Here is a 14,644-nt window from a genome sequence, read left to right as displayed (position 1 = left end):
ACCCTTTCGACAAGAACTGCACCATTATGCTGCCACAATTAAGGACCTTAGAAATAAGAAAGCCGCAAAAACATAATCTATTATGGAGAAATTTTGTGGAAGTGACCTGTAAAGGCCTCTGGCTGTCTTTTGTTTTTTGTTGTTTTTTTTACCCTTGCTTTGTGTGTATCTCTGCACCCCATGTAGGTTTGTAAGTATCTATGAGTGTATGTCTGTATGTAAGGTTTTGTGTGTCGCACAATAAAAAAAAATAAATAAATAAAAAAGTCTGTTGCTATGGGGCGTTCTATTGAGTTTCGCCTCTTGTTATCCATGCTTTTTGATTTTACTTCGAAAGTCCCCGCAGGAAGCGGTCATTTCAAAGATGGCGCCGGTTATTGTCGCTGCTGACAGCTCGGAGTTTTTCGCGTCGTTGTTCAGTTTTTCCGCCGTTAGTCCCGAACACAGAGTTCCGGTTTGGGTGTCATGAGGAACCGGTTACCGTGCAGTGTTACCGGATGCCTCGTGTGAACCGGACGGCCGTCTTATCGCTGCTGATCGTCAGTAGCTCCGTGTTCCTGCTGTTCCAGTTGTATTACTACCGGAAGTACGTCAGTAAGGTGAGCCACACGTCAACAACACAGCACGCCACAACCAAGGATTTCGATACATTTATTTGGATTCATGTTTTTATCATCATTTACACTTTCCAACATGTCCACTGATGAATAATGACATTCATAAAATAACCTGATTTAGATCAAACAGAAAAGTTTTAAATGACGTCACAGGTCATCTGTGTCAGAATTCAACCACTCAGAGACGATGTGGCTCAGTAGGCTCGTTAGAGATGAACTGCGCCTGGACAGTAGATGAGATCAGCAGGAGGCGGTGACACAAAGCTGCCTCAGGTCAGACAGTTTCCCGACAGTTGCCTGCAGCCTTCAGTCCGTATAGGAAGTCACAGAGATTTTTTTTATTTATTTTTTAATAGCTTTATGTACATATTAAGGTACAATCAAAAACTGTTTATGCCAGGGGATTAAAAAAACAACAGAATACAAAAAAACAGACAATTAAAGGATAATAGATCAATAAACGTACACAGTCATCAATCTTTATAGTACTTACCAAAAACAGAAGTAAACGAGAGCAGGCGGCTGCAGCAGGAGGCGGTGACAAAAAGGTGAAGTTGGACAGTTTCCCAACAGTTTCCAGCAGCCTTCAGTCCGTACAGGAAGTCACAGACACACTAACATCCTGTCTGGAATGATGTCAATTCATTAAAGAAGTGATCAGACCCATATATCAGTTTGTTTTCAGTCTCCAGTTGTTTTAATTATGATAGATTAATTCATTAAAATGCTTTACAGGTGATCTGTAGTTTATGTTCATGGTTTATCCTCCATTTGATATGAACTCTCCTGTAAATCAGCATCATAACAGTCTGACCTGTCCCCTCAACTACACAGGCTGAATAAACTGTGTTTGACTATAAGCTTCATATTTTATACAAGACAACAGCTTTCATTAAGGCTCAGTCAGATACAGTCAGGGTTTCACATCTGTACACATGTTAGTTTAAGAGTCCTCACATCCCACTGACCACCAGTCTCTGTGTTGCTAAATACTTCAATAATTAAAACAGTCCAGTGTTAATATACAGTAGACTCTGTACAGTTTATGATGAATGTATTCAGTCTGTGACGACTAAACTTCATCAGTCACACAACATGTTTCTGTTCACAGAATAAACCTTCAAATCAGACAAATACAATCTTAATCTCTAAAATTCAACAAAAATGAGTAGTTTATCTAAAACGTCATCTTGTTGAGTCGACATCTGAACCAATCAGCTGTTAGATCAGGTGAGAGCCAGGCGGTGCAGTCGGTGGAGAGCAACTGCAGCACCTTAAATAATTGACTTTATTGTAGTATGTATTCAACAGCATTTTAAATATTGATTATCTGATATGAATCGTATACCTGATGTCTGAATAAACTTTTCCTCTTAACATCTGACCTGTTTGATCCATTTATATTGGTGAGGACAGACTGAATGACAAACTGCTGTCAGTGTAATCCAGTACAGTTCAACAGCACCACAATCTACAACTCAACACTTCAATAAAATGTCAGACTGAATATTAAACTGCTGTTGTTTTTTCTAGGTGCACCAAGTAAACTGTCACGTCTCCATAAAAATGTAGACAGAAAGCATAATGATGAGACAAATGCAGTGAGGGACAGTAACTAAGTATATTTACTCAAGTAGCTACTGTACTTAAGTACAAATCTGATGTACTTGTACTTTGGGTATTTCCATTTTGTGCTACTTTATACTGAGAGGGAAATACTGTACATACTACTCAAGCTACATTTATTTGATAGCTATAGTTACTTTTCAGATAGTTTGTTTTATATGTTGTTGTTTCATATTTACAAGTTGCTGTGGGTTGTTATAGATCAGACTAGTGCACCAGTGACAGCTGTTAAAATTAGTTCTACCATGACAACATTTAAATGCTGCTCGCATGTAGCCTATGTGTAAATTGATTAATTAATACTCAATACGTATTCATGTATATGATGATCACAACACTTGAAATTGGGTCACTCTGCATCATGAGTACTTTTAACTCTTCATTTGAAGTAGTCCTACATTCTGCTGACAATACCCAGATACTTTTACTCAAGTCAGATTTGCAGCACTTTGACTTGTGACTGAGTTTTTGTTCTTTGTTGTGATATTAAAACTTTTTCTGGGTACTTTGTCCACAACTGGACAAACATACCAAACAATAGAGACATGCAAGCATCGCACGTCTCATCCTCATCCTCAGCTGTCTTTCTGGGATCTGCCTCCTCAGCTGAGCAGCCTCCTCCTCCTCAGCCTGCAGGTACAGCAATCCTGCTGCAGTAACTGCGCCAAGACGCCTTCTCCGATCCATGTCAATTATTGATTTTTGATTTCCATCTCGCCAATGCTCACGATCACAATAACCACCAACTCTCCACAAACTTTTCCCCCCCACACCTGGCTTTTGATTATAATCAGAAGCTAGGTGTGGGAATTGGATACAGATTAAATATGATCAAAAGCCAGCTGCGGGGAAAAGGTTTTATAAGACATGTTATGAAAATATTTTGGCTATTTATATGTTTTTGTGTGTCAGTTATGTATGTTGAAACATTAAAAACATGTACATATTAATTTCTTACAATGACAATGAAAAGCCGCAGGGCTGTGTTTATATTGTTTTATTCTAAATGCATGTATACAACACAGTACAACAGCCAAGGCGAGCGGAGGTGGTGACATCATCAAGTTCGCTGCTGTTCCAAAAGCAGAAATGACTGTACTCCCGTCCTCCTGTTCTTTGGAAGTCCGGACTCTTGCATGGACTTGCCAAGTTCTGACTTTGAGAAACACCCAGGAAGCTGATGCTTTTTATTTTTCCTCACATTTCCCATCATTCCTTTCTCCTGCAGCCTGGCCCTCACATCCTGAGTAGAACAGGTCACCTGACCGCCAGCGACATACAATGGGTGAGTCAGCGCTAACATTCACAGCCGCACTGCAGTTAGCATCCCTGCTACCATTGCTGTCAGCTCCACTGTTAGCAACCCTGCTGCTATTACTGTCAGCTCCACTGTTAGCAACCCTGCTGCTATTACTGTTAGCTCCACTGTTAGCAACCCTGCTACCATTGCTGTTAGCTCCACTGTTAGCATCCCTGCTGCCATTGCTGTTAGCTCCACATCACCCTCACTGTTAGCATACCTGTGAGTTTCACTGTGAGCCTCGCTGTTAGCTTCACTGTTAGCATCACCCTCGCTGTTAGCATCACTGTTAGCATACCTGTTAGCTTCACTGTTAGCCTGTCAACCTCAATGTTAGCCTCATTGTTAGCCTGTTAGCATCTCTGTTAGCAGTTCTCTCAGTGGTGTTGTATCTTGTTTTATTTTGAAGGGTTAAAATGTCCAACACCTTGTTTCCTTCCCTTTTCTGGTAGCCGTTGCCATGGTAACCTTCTCTGTCTGGTTTCTGCAGCAGACGGTGAAGCAGTTTCTAGCATTAGCTCGGCGCTACAGGCTGCCACTGTTCCTCGCCGACACCGCCGCACTGACGCTGCTCTCCCACGATGCTTTGCGGCAGCATGACCGGCTGGTGCATGAGCCACACTGCAGCTTCCTGTGCACCGGCCGGCCAGTCACATCATTCGCACTGCATGCGAATCTGTGGAAGTATGAAGTGAGTGATGCGTTCACGACAACACGTAACATTAACATATAACAGTGGTCATCTGTCGTGTGGAGCTAATGCTAAAATAAAAAATATAACATTTATAAATAAAAGTCTTATGATTAGCTACAGGTTAATATTTAGTTTTTTGTCCATTAGCCCGGCTTCCTATTGGCTGCAGAGCAGAAAGGCTTCGAGCTGCTGGAGCTGCGAGGAGAGGACCCACGATTAGCCAGTCTGGATACCCTATCAGGAGAGGAGATCCCTCTGCACTTCCTGCTCCGCCTCCATGGTTACATCATTCAGGTGGGTGGGGCCACAACACCAAAAAACATAGAGGCTGCGGTCGAAAAGTCCCTCCTATTGTCTTTTCCTAACCACTTTTCCTTGACCTCAATGGAAAACGTCACGAGGTCAAGGGAACATGTGAAGGAGAATTCATAAGGACTCGGGAAAAGACAACTGTGGTGCTGAGAGAATCCGACCGCACTTACACTGGGCTACGTAATGATGCAACGGCGGATGTTATTGACGTGGGTCTGCTGTGGTGAAACTACAGTGTTCTGAAGATGGACTACAAAAAGCGCATCTTAGATATTGCGCCCCGTACGTTCTTATCATGTTGATTCATGCAGGATATATAAACGTGGACAACACGGCGAAAGAATTGCTGCAGGTATTTAATAACCTCAGGCAGATATCTTTTAACGTTACAGTCTTTTGTATTTTTTGTTATGATGCTTCCGCTGTAGCTCTGCAGGGAAACACTGTACAGGGGAATACAAAGTGGGAAGCTGCACATTTACGCACGAGGCACAGCAATGTTACTTCATTGATTATCTATCTATTATTTTCAATTCAATTTTATTTATATAGCACCAAATCACAACAAAAGTCATCTCAGGGCACTTTACACATAGAGCAGGTCTAGATAATACTCCTGAATCTATCTATCTATCTATCTATCTATCTATGCCATAAGCATAGCCGATGCCAATGTTTTGAGATGCAGTAGGGGCAGATAATATAGATATAACAATAAAGGCGAAAAACAAGTAGGATTCTGGTTTTGGTTTAATTTCTATATCAATTAGCCATTTGAAGATGAAAACGGGAAAAGCACGTGGATTTCCGTTTTTTCTCATTCACACGAAAATCGGAAAATTAAAATAATGCATTGTATATTTGTATATTTGTTTATCCTGTTATAAAACAAGTTAAACAAAGCTGTGGACGGAGGGTACACCAGTAGTAGCGAAACGTTCATAGTTCGCATCTAAGTTTAACATAATGTTGAAAGTTGAAAACATACAGCATATGAAGAAGTTATGGCATCATAATGTTGATCTTTATCTTTCCTAATCATTGGAGTTTGTGAATGGTGTGTCGCTTGGTCGCTTTAAATATTGCCGCCGTAAGGACTTGTGGGACGGAATCATCTCCTTTCCTTTCATAAAGGATGGTCCAGTGTACCCCATGCTAAAGGAGATTGGAAAGGAAGCAGTGAAGCACCTTTCCTTAAAATTTTGAGAGTTCGACCAGCTCTTAACATGGCTGCCACTGAGATGCTTCCAGGTCATTTCACGCAGTTAGGGAACCTTCCTAAGCAAAAAAGACTATTCGACCGCAGCCACAGTAACCACATAGAATCCAGTACAGCAACAAACACTAAGTGGGCGGCCATATTGAATATGATTGTTCCAGGTGGTGTCAGTAAATATATTTAGTCTCACGTGGTGTCAGTATTTAGTCTTAGGTGGTGTCAGTAAATATATTTAGTCTCAGGTAGTGTCAGTAAATATATTTAGTCTCAGGTGGTGTCAGTAAATATATTTAGTCTCACGTGGTGTCAGTATTTAGTCTTAGGTGGTGTCAGTAAATATGTTTAGTCTCAGGTAGTGTCAGTAAATATATTCAGTCTCACGTGGTGTCAGTAAATACATTTAGTCTCACGTGGTGTCAGCATTTAGTCTTAGGTGGTGTCAGTAAATATATTTAGTCTCAGGTGGTGTCAGTAAATACAAAACCCAAAACCAGTGAAGTTGGCACATTGTGTAAACCGTAAATAAAAACAGAATACAATGATTTGCAAATCCTTTTCAACCTATATTCAATTGAATACACTGCAAAGACAAGTTACTTAATGTTCGAACAGGTAAACTTTGTAATTTTTTGCAAATATTAGCTCATTTGGAATTTGATGCCTGCAACATGTTTCAAAAAAGCTGGCACAAGTGGCAAAAAAGACTGAGAAAGTTGAGGAATGCTGATCAAACACTTATTTGGAACATCCCACAGGTGAACGGGCTAATTGGGAACAGGTGGGTGCCATGATTGGGTATAAAAGCAGCTTCCCTGAAATGCTCAGTCATTCACAAACAAGGATGGGGCGAACAAATGCGTGAGCTGATTGTCGAACAGTTTAAGAACAACATTCCTCAACGAGCTATTGCAAGAAATTTAGGGATTTCATCATCTACGGTCCGTAATATCGTCAAAAGGTTCAGAGAATCTGGAGAAATCACTGCACGTAAGCGACAAGGCCGAAAACCAACATTGAATGCCCGTGACCTTCGATCCCTCAGGCGGTACTGCATCAAAAACCGACATCAGTGTGTAAAGGACATCACCACATGGGCTCAGGAACACTTCAGAAAACCACTGTCAGTAACTACAGTTCGTCGCTACATCTGCAAGTGCAAGTTAAAACTCTACAATGCAAAGCGAAAGCCATTCATCAACAGCACCCAGAAACGCCGCCGGCTTCGCTGGGCCCGAGCTCATCTAAGATGGACTGATGCAAAGTGGAAAAGTGTTCTGTGGTCTGACGAGTCCACATTTCAAATTGTTTTTGGAAACTGTGGACGTCGTGTCCTCCGGACCAAAGAGGAAAAGAACCATCCGGACTGTTATAGGCGCAAAGTTCAAAAGCCAGCATCTGTGATGGTATGGGGGTGTATTAGTGCCCAAGGCATGGGCAACTTACACATATGTGAAGGCACCATTAATGCTGAAAGGTACATACAGGTTTTGGAGCAACATATGTTGCCATCCAAGCAACGTCTTTTTCATGGACGCCCCTGCTTATTTCAGCAAGACAATGCCAAGCCACATTCTGCACGTGTTACAACAGCATGGCTCCATAGTAAAAGAGTGCGGGTACTAGACTGGCCTGCCTGTAGTCCAGACCTGTCTCCCATTGAAAATGTGTGGCGCATTATGAAGCGTAAAATACGACAACGGAGACCCCGGACTGTTGAACAACTTAAGCTGTACATCAAGCAAGAATGGGAAAGAGTTCCACCTGAAAAGCTTTAAAAATTGGTCTCCTCAGTTCCCAAACGTTTACTGAGTGTCGTTAAAAGGAAAGGCGATGTAACACAGTGGTAAAAAGGCCCCTGTGCCAACTTTTTTGCAATGTGTTGCTGCCTTTAAATTCTAAGTTAATGATTATTTGCAAAAAAAAAATAAAGTTTCTCAGTTTGAACATTAAACATCTTGTCTTTGCAGTGTATTCAATTGAATATAAGTTGAAAAGGATTTGCAAATCATTGTATTCTGTTTTTATCTACGATTTACATAACGTGCCAACTTCACTGGTTTTGGGTTTTGTATATTTAGTCTCAGGTAGTGTCAGTAAATATATTTAGTCTCAGGTGGTGTCAGTAAATATATTTAGTCTCAGGTGGTGTCAGTATTTAGTCTTAGGTGGTGTCAGTAAATATATTTTGTCTCAGGTGGTGTCAGTATTTAGTCTTAGGTGATGTCAGTAAATATATTTAGTCTCAGGTGGTGTCAGTCAATATATTTAGTCCCAGGTGGTGTTAGTAAATATATTTTGTCCAGGTGGTGTCAGTAAATATATTTAGTCTCAGGTGGTGTCAGTAAATATATTTAGTCTCAGGTGGTGTCAGTAAATATATTTTGTCCAGGTGGTGTCAGTAAATATATTTTGTTCAAGTGGTGTCAGTAAATATATTTAGTCTCAAGTGGTGTCAGTAAATATATTTAGTCTCAGGTGGTGTCAGTAAATATATTTTGTCCAGGTGGTGTCAGTAAATATATTTAGTCTCAGGTGGTGTCAGTAAACATATTTAGTCTCAGGTGGTGTCAGTAAATATATTTTTTCCAGGTGGTGTCAGTAAATATATTTTGTCCAAGTGGTGTCAGTAAATATATTTAGTCCCAGGTGGTGTCAGTAAATATATTTTGTCCAGGTGGTGTCAGTAAATATATTTTGTCTCAGGTGGTGTCAGTAAATATATTCAGTCGCAGGTGGTGTCAGTATTTAGTCTTAGGTGGTGTCAGTAAATATATTTAGTCTCAGGTGGTGTCAGTAAATATGTTTAGTCTCAGGTGGTGTCAGTATTTAGTCTTAGGTGGTGTCAGTAAATATGTTTAGTCTCAGGTGGTGTCAGTAAATATATTCAGTCTCAGGTGGTGTCAGTAAATATATTCAGTTTCAGGTGATGTCAGTATTTAGTCTTAGGTGGTGTCAGTAAATATATTTTGTCTCAGGTGGTGTCAGTAAATATATTTTGTCTCAGGTGGTGTCAGTATTTAGTCTTAGGTGGTGTCAGTAAATATATTTTGTTTCAGGTGGTGTCAGTGAATATATTTTGTCTCAGGTGGTGTCAGTCAATATATTTAGTCTCAGGTGGTGTCAGTAAATATATTTAGTCCCAGGTGGTGTCAGTAAATATATTTAGTCTCAGGTGGTGTCAGTAAATATATTTTGTCCAGGTGGTGTCAGTAAATACATTTTGTCCAAGTGGTGTCAGTAAATATATTTAGTCTCAGGTGGTGTCAGTAAATATATTTAGTCTCAGGTGGTGTCAGTAAATATATTTTGTCCCAGGTGGTGTCAGTAAATATATTTTGTCCAGGTGGTGTCAGTAAATATATTTAGTCTCAGGTGGTGTCAGTAAACATATTTAGTCTCAGGTGGTGTCAGTAAGTATATTTTTTCCAGGTGGTGTCAGTAAATATATTTTGTCCAAGTGGTGTCAGTAAATATATTTAGTCCCAGGTGGTGTCAGTAAATATATTTTGTCCAGGTGGTGTCAGTAAATATATTTTGTCTCAGGTGGTGTCAGTAAATATATTCAGTCGCAGGTGGTGTCAGTATTTAGTCTTAGGTGGTGTCAGTAAATATATTTAGTCTCAGGTGGTGACAGTAAATATGTTTAGTCTCAGGTGGTGTCAGTATTTAGTCTTAGGTGGAGTCAGTAAATATGTTTAGTCTCAGGTGGTGTCTGTAAATATATTTAGTCTCAGGTGGTGTCAGTAAATATATTCAGTTTCAGGTGATGTCAGTATTTAGTTTTAGGTGGTGTCAGTAAATATATTTTGTCTCAGGTGGTGTCAGTAAATATATTTTGTCTCAGGTGGTGTCAGTAATTAGTCTTAGGTGGTGTCAGTAAATATATTTAGTTTCAGGTGGTGTCAGTAAATATATTTTGGCTCAGGTGGTGTGAGTCAATATATTTAGTCTCAGGTGGTGTCAGTAAATATATTCAGTCGCAGGTGGTGTCAGTCAATATATTTAGTCTCAGGTGGTGTCAGTAAATATATTCAGTCTCAGGTGGTGTCAGTCATTATATTCAGTCTCAGGTGGTGTCAGTAAATATATTCAGTCTCAGGTGGTGTCTGTAAATATATTCAGTCTCAGGTGGTGTCAGTTTTCAAATAAAAATAAAAAGAAAAAATAAAATAAAAAGTTTGTGCTCTAGAGAAAGGATCAGCACTCAGTGAATAACCTCCTAAGCCCTATGATGAGCTAATATGGCAAGGCTTAACTATACAGACCAGTGAGCAGTGATAACTAGCATGTCTTTGGGGTCATCAGGTGGGAACCTCCTTTCACCAGTGTTTCGTCTACTTGGTCCCACGACACCTCCAGGAGGCTAGACAGTGATCTCTGGCGTCCCAGAGACACTCCCCTAATGTCAGGTCTCACTGCTCCTCACACCAACCCAATAATCTCCTTTACCTTACTTACACATGGCTTTCTCAGCCCAAACAGCACTGCCACCTTCAACCAAACCCAGGCTCCATACATGCGAGCTCCAGGCAGAAGCAATGCTGATACTACCTTTCCTAGCACATTCACCATACTCTATTTCACACGCTACATAGCATAACTCCAATATAAGCTAACGTTAAAGGAGATAGATAAAGTCACAGGATCAGCAAACACACTCACCTTGCAGCATGGTCTCAAACAAAAGGGATTCAAATAGGCCACTCCCACACTTAAATGGTAAATGGACCTGCATTTGTATAGCGCCTTTCTAGTCATCTAGTGACCACTCAAAGCACTTTTTACACTACGAGTCACGTTCACCCATTCACACACACATTCATACACTGGTGGCCGAGGCTACCATACAAGGTGCCACCTGCTACTCAGTTTTACCACACTCACACACCGATGGAACAGCCATTGGGAGCAATTTGGGGTTCAGTATCTTGCTTAAGGATGTTTCAACATGCAGCCTGGAGGAGCCCGGGATCAAACCACTGATCTTTCAATTGGTGGACGATTGCTGTGGCTCTACCTCTGAGCAACAGCCACCCCACAAGCTAACAGCACCAGGTATTCCCAGGAGGTCTCCCATCCAAGTACTGGCCCGGCCCGACCCTGCTTAGCTTCTGAGATCGGACGAGATCGGGCGTATTCAGGGTGGTATGGCCGTAAGCACAAGAAATAACCTTCCTCTTCCTGGATTTTCTCCTAAGAGGAAGTGGATCTCTCCACCTGATCTCAAGGAGTTCTCACCCAGATCCATTGGCTTGCTCTACCTGCTTCATCTGACATTTCCTTCACTGTCTTCCTCAAACTCCCAGGAGTGAGACAGCTGATCTTGCTATGAATCCCCTACACCCCACTTCCACTGGACAAATCCTAGTCTTCCATCCTCGCTGCTCAGCTTCTGCTCCTAAGTCTGCATATCTAAGCTTTTTTCTTTCATAGGCTTCTTCCACTGAGTCTTCCCAAGGAACTGTCAGCTCAATGAAATAAACTATCCGTTGACTCACTGACCACAACACTATGTCAGGCCTCTGCTTGGTACAGACTATTTCCTGAGGAACAACAAGCTTTCCCCCTAAATCTACTTGCATTTCCCAATCACAAGCACCTTCTAGGCGGCCACACCCTTGCCTCCTCACTAACTTATCCCTTCTGTATTTCTCTCCCTCACAGACAAACTGAATTACTAAGCCCCTATCCTTAACACCTTCTGAATTCACCTGTCTTCATTTCCCTTCGATGCCTGCAGCTAAACATTTCAACACCTGGTTATGTCGCCATGTATATCGGCCTTGTGACAAGCTAACTTTACAGCCTGACAAAATATGCTTTAAGGTTGCGGTACCTGAACACAATGGGCATGATGGGTCCTCATTTACCCACAGTTTTAGGTTCTGGAGGGTTGGTAACACATCGTATGTAGCCCCTACCAGGAATCTAATACGATTCTCCTCCATACTCCACAGGTCCCTCCAACTAAGCTTCCTCTTCTCTGCACTTTCCCAATTCAACCACTGTCCCTGTTTAGCCTGGGCCACTACCTTTGCACCTCTTAATACCTCTATCTAGTAAATATATTTAGTCTCAGGTGGTGTCAGTAAATATATTTTGTCTCAGGTGGTGTTCCTGTACGAGCGCAGTGGGAACTACCTGTGGCACGGAGCGTTACGCCTCAAAGCCAACATGGACCGAAGCTTCGCTCCCTTCAAACGTCTGGACTTCGGACGCCATGCTGGCGCCTACGACAGGTGAAACTTTATGTTCCGTGTCATCAAGTGTCGTTAATGAAACAGCTGATGGATTTAACATGTTTGTTTTGTGTGGTTGCCCCCTGCAGGCCAGAGCTGGTTCTGACTGTCCTGGACGGCCTCGACATTCGAATCCCACGGAACGTTTCACGTTTTCTGTCAGAGCAGCGACACGCTCGCTTCCTGGAGTGCCGGTACCGTGACGCCCGCAATTTCCTGCAGGTCAGACAGAGCACCGGGCTTTTATTATGAAAGGGTGTAAAGGAAACACGTGTGTTAAAGGTGCAGTAAGTGATTCTGAGGAAGGATCGGTTATAGAAAGACATCTGAACGGTAAAATAAATTTTATAAATTGTTAACGATGTTTATTATAACGTGTTAACAATGTTTATTATAATATGTTAACGGTAGCTGCTGTGTACCAAAAAGCTATGATAACATTGATGAAACCATGTCATCCGAATCTTCATGGAGTATTCATTCAGGCTCCTACACAGACACACGTGACGCGAGTTGACAAACCCCCCTCCTCACTATGCTGGCTGTGTTTACAATGTAGGACTGTTGGGGCGGGTGTAAATCCAAACAAACCAGTCACGTCTTGTCTTTTGACAACTGACAAGTGGCTCAACCTCACACAAGAATAAGTCAGACTATTGGTGGAGGTAATAGTACACCAATGATGACATATTTATGTATGCAGACATCGATTTTTGCCAATAAACTGAAAATGTTACACAGTGTCCCTTTAATGATGTTTATTATAACATGTTAATGATGTGTATTAAAAGGTGTTAATGATGTTTATTCTAATGTGTAAACAATGCTGAGTATAAGGTGTTAACGATGATTATTATTAAGTGTCAATGATGTTTATTGTAACATGTTAACAATGTTGATTATAAAGTGTTAAAGGCTCTCTAAGTCTTCTTAAGCTTGAAAAGTTTTTTCACATACAGCAAACATCTCCTCACAATTCGCTAGCTACATGTCCTCTGAATATGCTGTGGAAAAAGTCTGGTCTCTGTAGGCAGCCCAGGCTCCGCACATGGCAACAAAGACATTGTGGTCCAGGCTGCACCAACCAGCCAGCGCGAGACCAGTGAAAGCAAGCACACACACATGAACGTGGTGCCCATGTCTCACCGTCTCGCGCAAGCGTGCACACGTGAACACGGTGCCCAGAGAGGCAGTTAGAGCTACAGGCTACAATGAGGCTAAAAGGCGAGCAAGCTCCGTTGTGTTTGATAACATTGTTGAACGTAAACAGAAGTGTCTTTGTTGCCATTTGCGGAGCCTGGGCTGCCTACAGAGACCAGACTTTATCACAGTATATTCAGAGGACATGTAGCTAGCGGATCGTGAGGAGATGTGTGCTGTATGTGAAAAAAAACTTTTAAAGCTTAGGAAGACTTAGAGAGCCTTTAATGATGCTTATTATAATGTTTTAATTATGTTTATTATAACATGTTAACAAGTCAACGAAATGTAGAAAAACATCTCATAAATGTATCTCTGTCCGTTGTGTGTGAACGTAGCTCTACCCTGACGACACATCAGCGGACGCTGTCGATTTTCGGAGAAAAGTGAAGTCATTGCTTCATTTGGCTGCTCAGACACTCGCTCACCTCAACATCCCCTTCTGGCTCAGCAGCGGCACCTGTCTAGGTAACATGCTAACGTAACAGGACAACAACATGCTGAATTCACAGAATGACCACATATAACATGCTAACTTTGCAGTAAAATAACATATAACATGTTAACTTTACAGTCTTACAACATGTAACATGCTACAGGATAACAACATGCTAACTTTAGAGTATAACAACATGCTTACGTGCTAACTTTAGAGTATAACATGTTAACTTAATATGCTGGTGAAAGGGTGTAAGTGGCTTACTTTGTTTTTTAAGTGTCAGATCACTGTATCATGTCCATAGTTATGGTCTGTGGTGGTTTGCAGTGGTCGGTAGTTATACATATATATATATGTATGTATATGTGTGTGTGTGTGTGTGTGTATATATATATATATATATTATATATATATTATATAATATATATTAGGGATGTCCCGATCACATTTTTTTGCCCCCGAGTCCGAGTCCGAGTCATTTGATTTTGAGTATCTGCCGATACCGAGTCCCGATCCGATACTTTGGCAATGCAGTAAAATTTTTTACTGTAGGTTAACTGTATCATCCCTAACCCTTGTATCAAAATTTTCAAGAGTGACCTGGCCAAGAGGGCAGCATACAACATTGTTACAAGTTACAAGGCAAACAGACACATACAACTGTCTCACACATAACAAATGATTAAAAAAACACAGTATGCAACACGAGATACAAGGTCAGGACAAGAATAAATATGATTTGAGTACAATTTCTGAAATGATTTAGGAATAGTCACATTGACTTAAAGAGCAAATTTCTCGATCCTTTAAAATCAACTTTAACTCCCCCACAGTGATCAGCTCTGCCAATTTCATATCCTTCTGAAGATTATTCCAAGACAAATGAGCAGCATATTTAAAAGCTTTTTTGCCGAGTACTGTTCTCACCCTCGGAACCAGCATTTGAAGAATACTATGAGAGCGAAGGCCATATTGATTTTGGTTTCTGCACATGTACA

The 14,644-nt window shown here is 41.1% G+C and overlaps 1 protein-coding gene and 1 non-coding gene across 4 annotated transcripts in view; one reads left to right on the top strand and one right to left on the bottom strand.

Moving 5' to 3' along the window:
* Positions 1-337: 337 nt before the first annotated feature.
* Positions 338-14,644, top strand: part of fktn (fukutin) — a 30,916-nt gene continuing 16,609 nt past the window's right edge. Inside the window, exons 1-7 of one of the 3 annotated variants that reach the window (XM_033647278.2) lie at positions 338-599; positions 3,472-3,528; positions 4,037-4,234; positions 4,385-4,531; positions 11,877-12,007; positions 12,097-12,229; positions 13,546-13,675. In XM_033647278.2, the coding sequence (XP_033503169.1) occupies positions 498-599; positions 3,472-3,528; positions 4,037-4,234; positions 4,385-4,531; positions 11,877-12,007; positions 12,097-12,229; positions 13,546-13,675 (898 nt within the window). In that variant the 5' untranslated portion in view covers positions 338-497. Of the gene's footprint in view, positions 600-3,471; positions 3,529-4,033; positions 4,235-4,384; positions 4,532-11,876; positions 12,008-12,096; positions 12,230-13,545; positions 13,676-14,644 lie in introns of all 3 variants that reach the window. The other 2 variants (XM_033647277.2, XM_078161917.1) reach the window with 2 other exon arrangements.
* LOC117270241 (5S ribosomal RNA) lies at positions 10,809-10,927 on the bottom strand. The gene has a single exon (XR_004502779.1). It is a non-coding gene; the product is annotated as a 5S ribosomal RNA (ribosomal RNA).

The sequence above is a fragment of the Epinephelus lanceolatus genome, chromosome 19 (genome assembly GCF_041903045.1).
Source record: "Epinephelus lanceolatus isolate andai-2023 chromosome 19, ASM4190304v1, whole genome shotgun sequence".
Classification (NCBI taxonomy): Eukaryota; Metazoa; Chordata; class Actinopteri; order Perciformes; family Serranidae; genus Epinephelus; species Epinephelus lanceolatus.
This window is presented reverse-complemented; position numbering and strand designations above follow the sequence as displayed.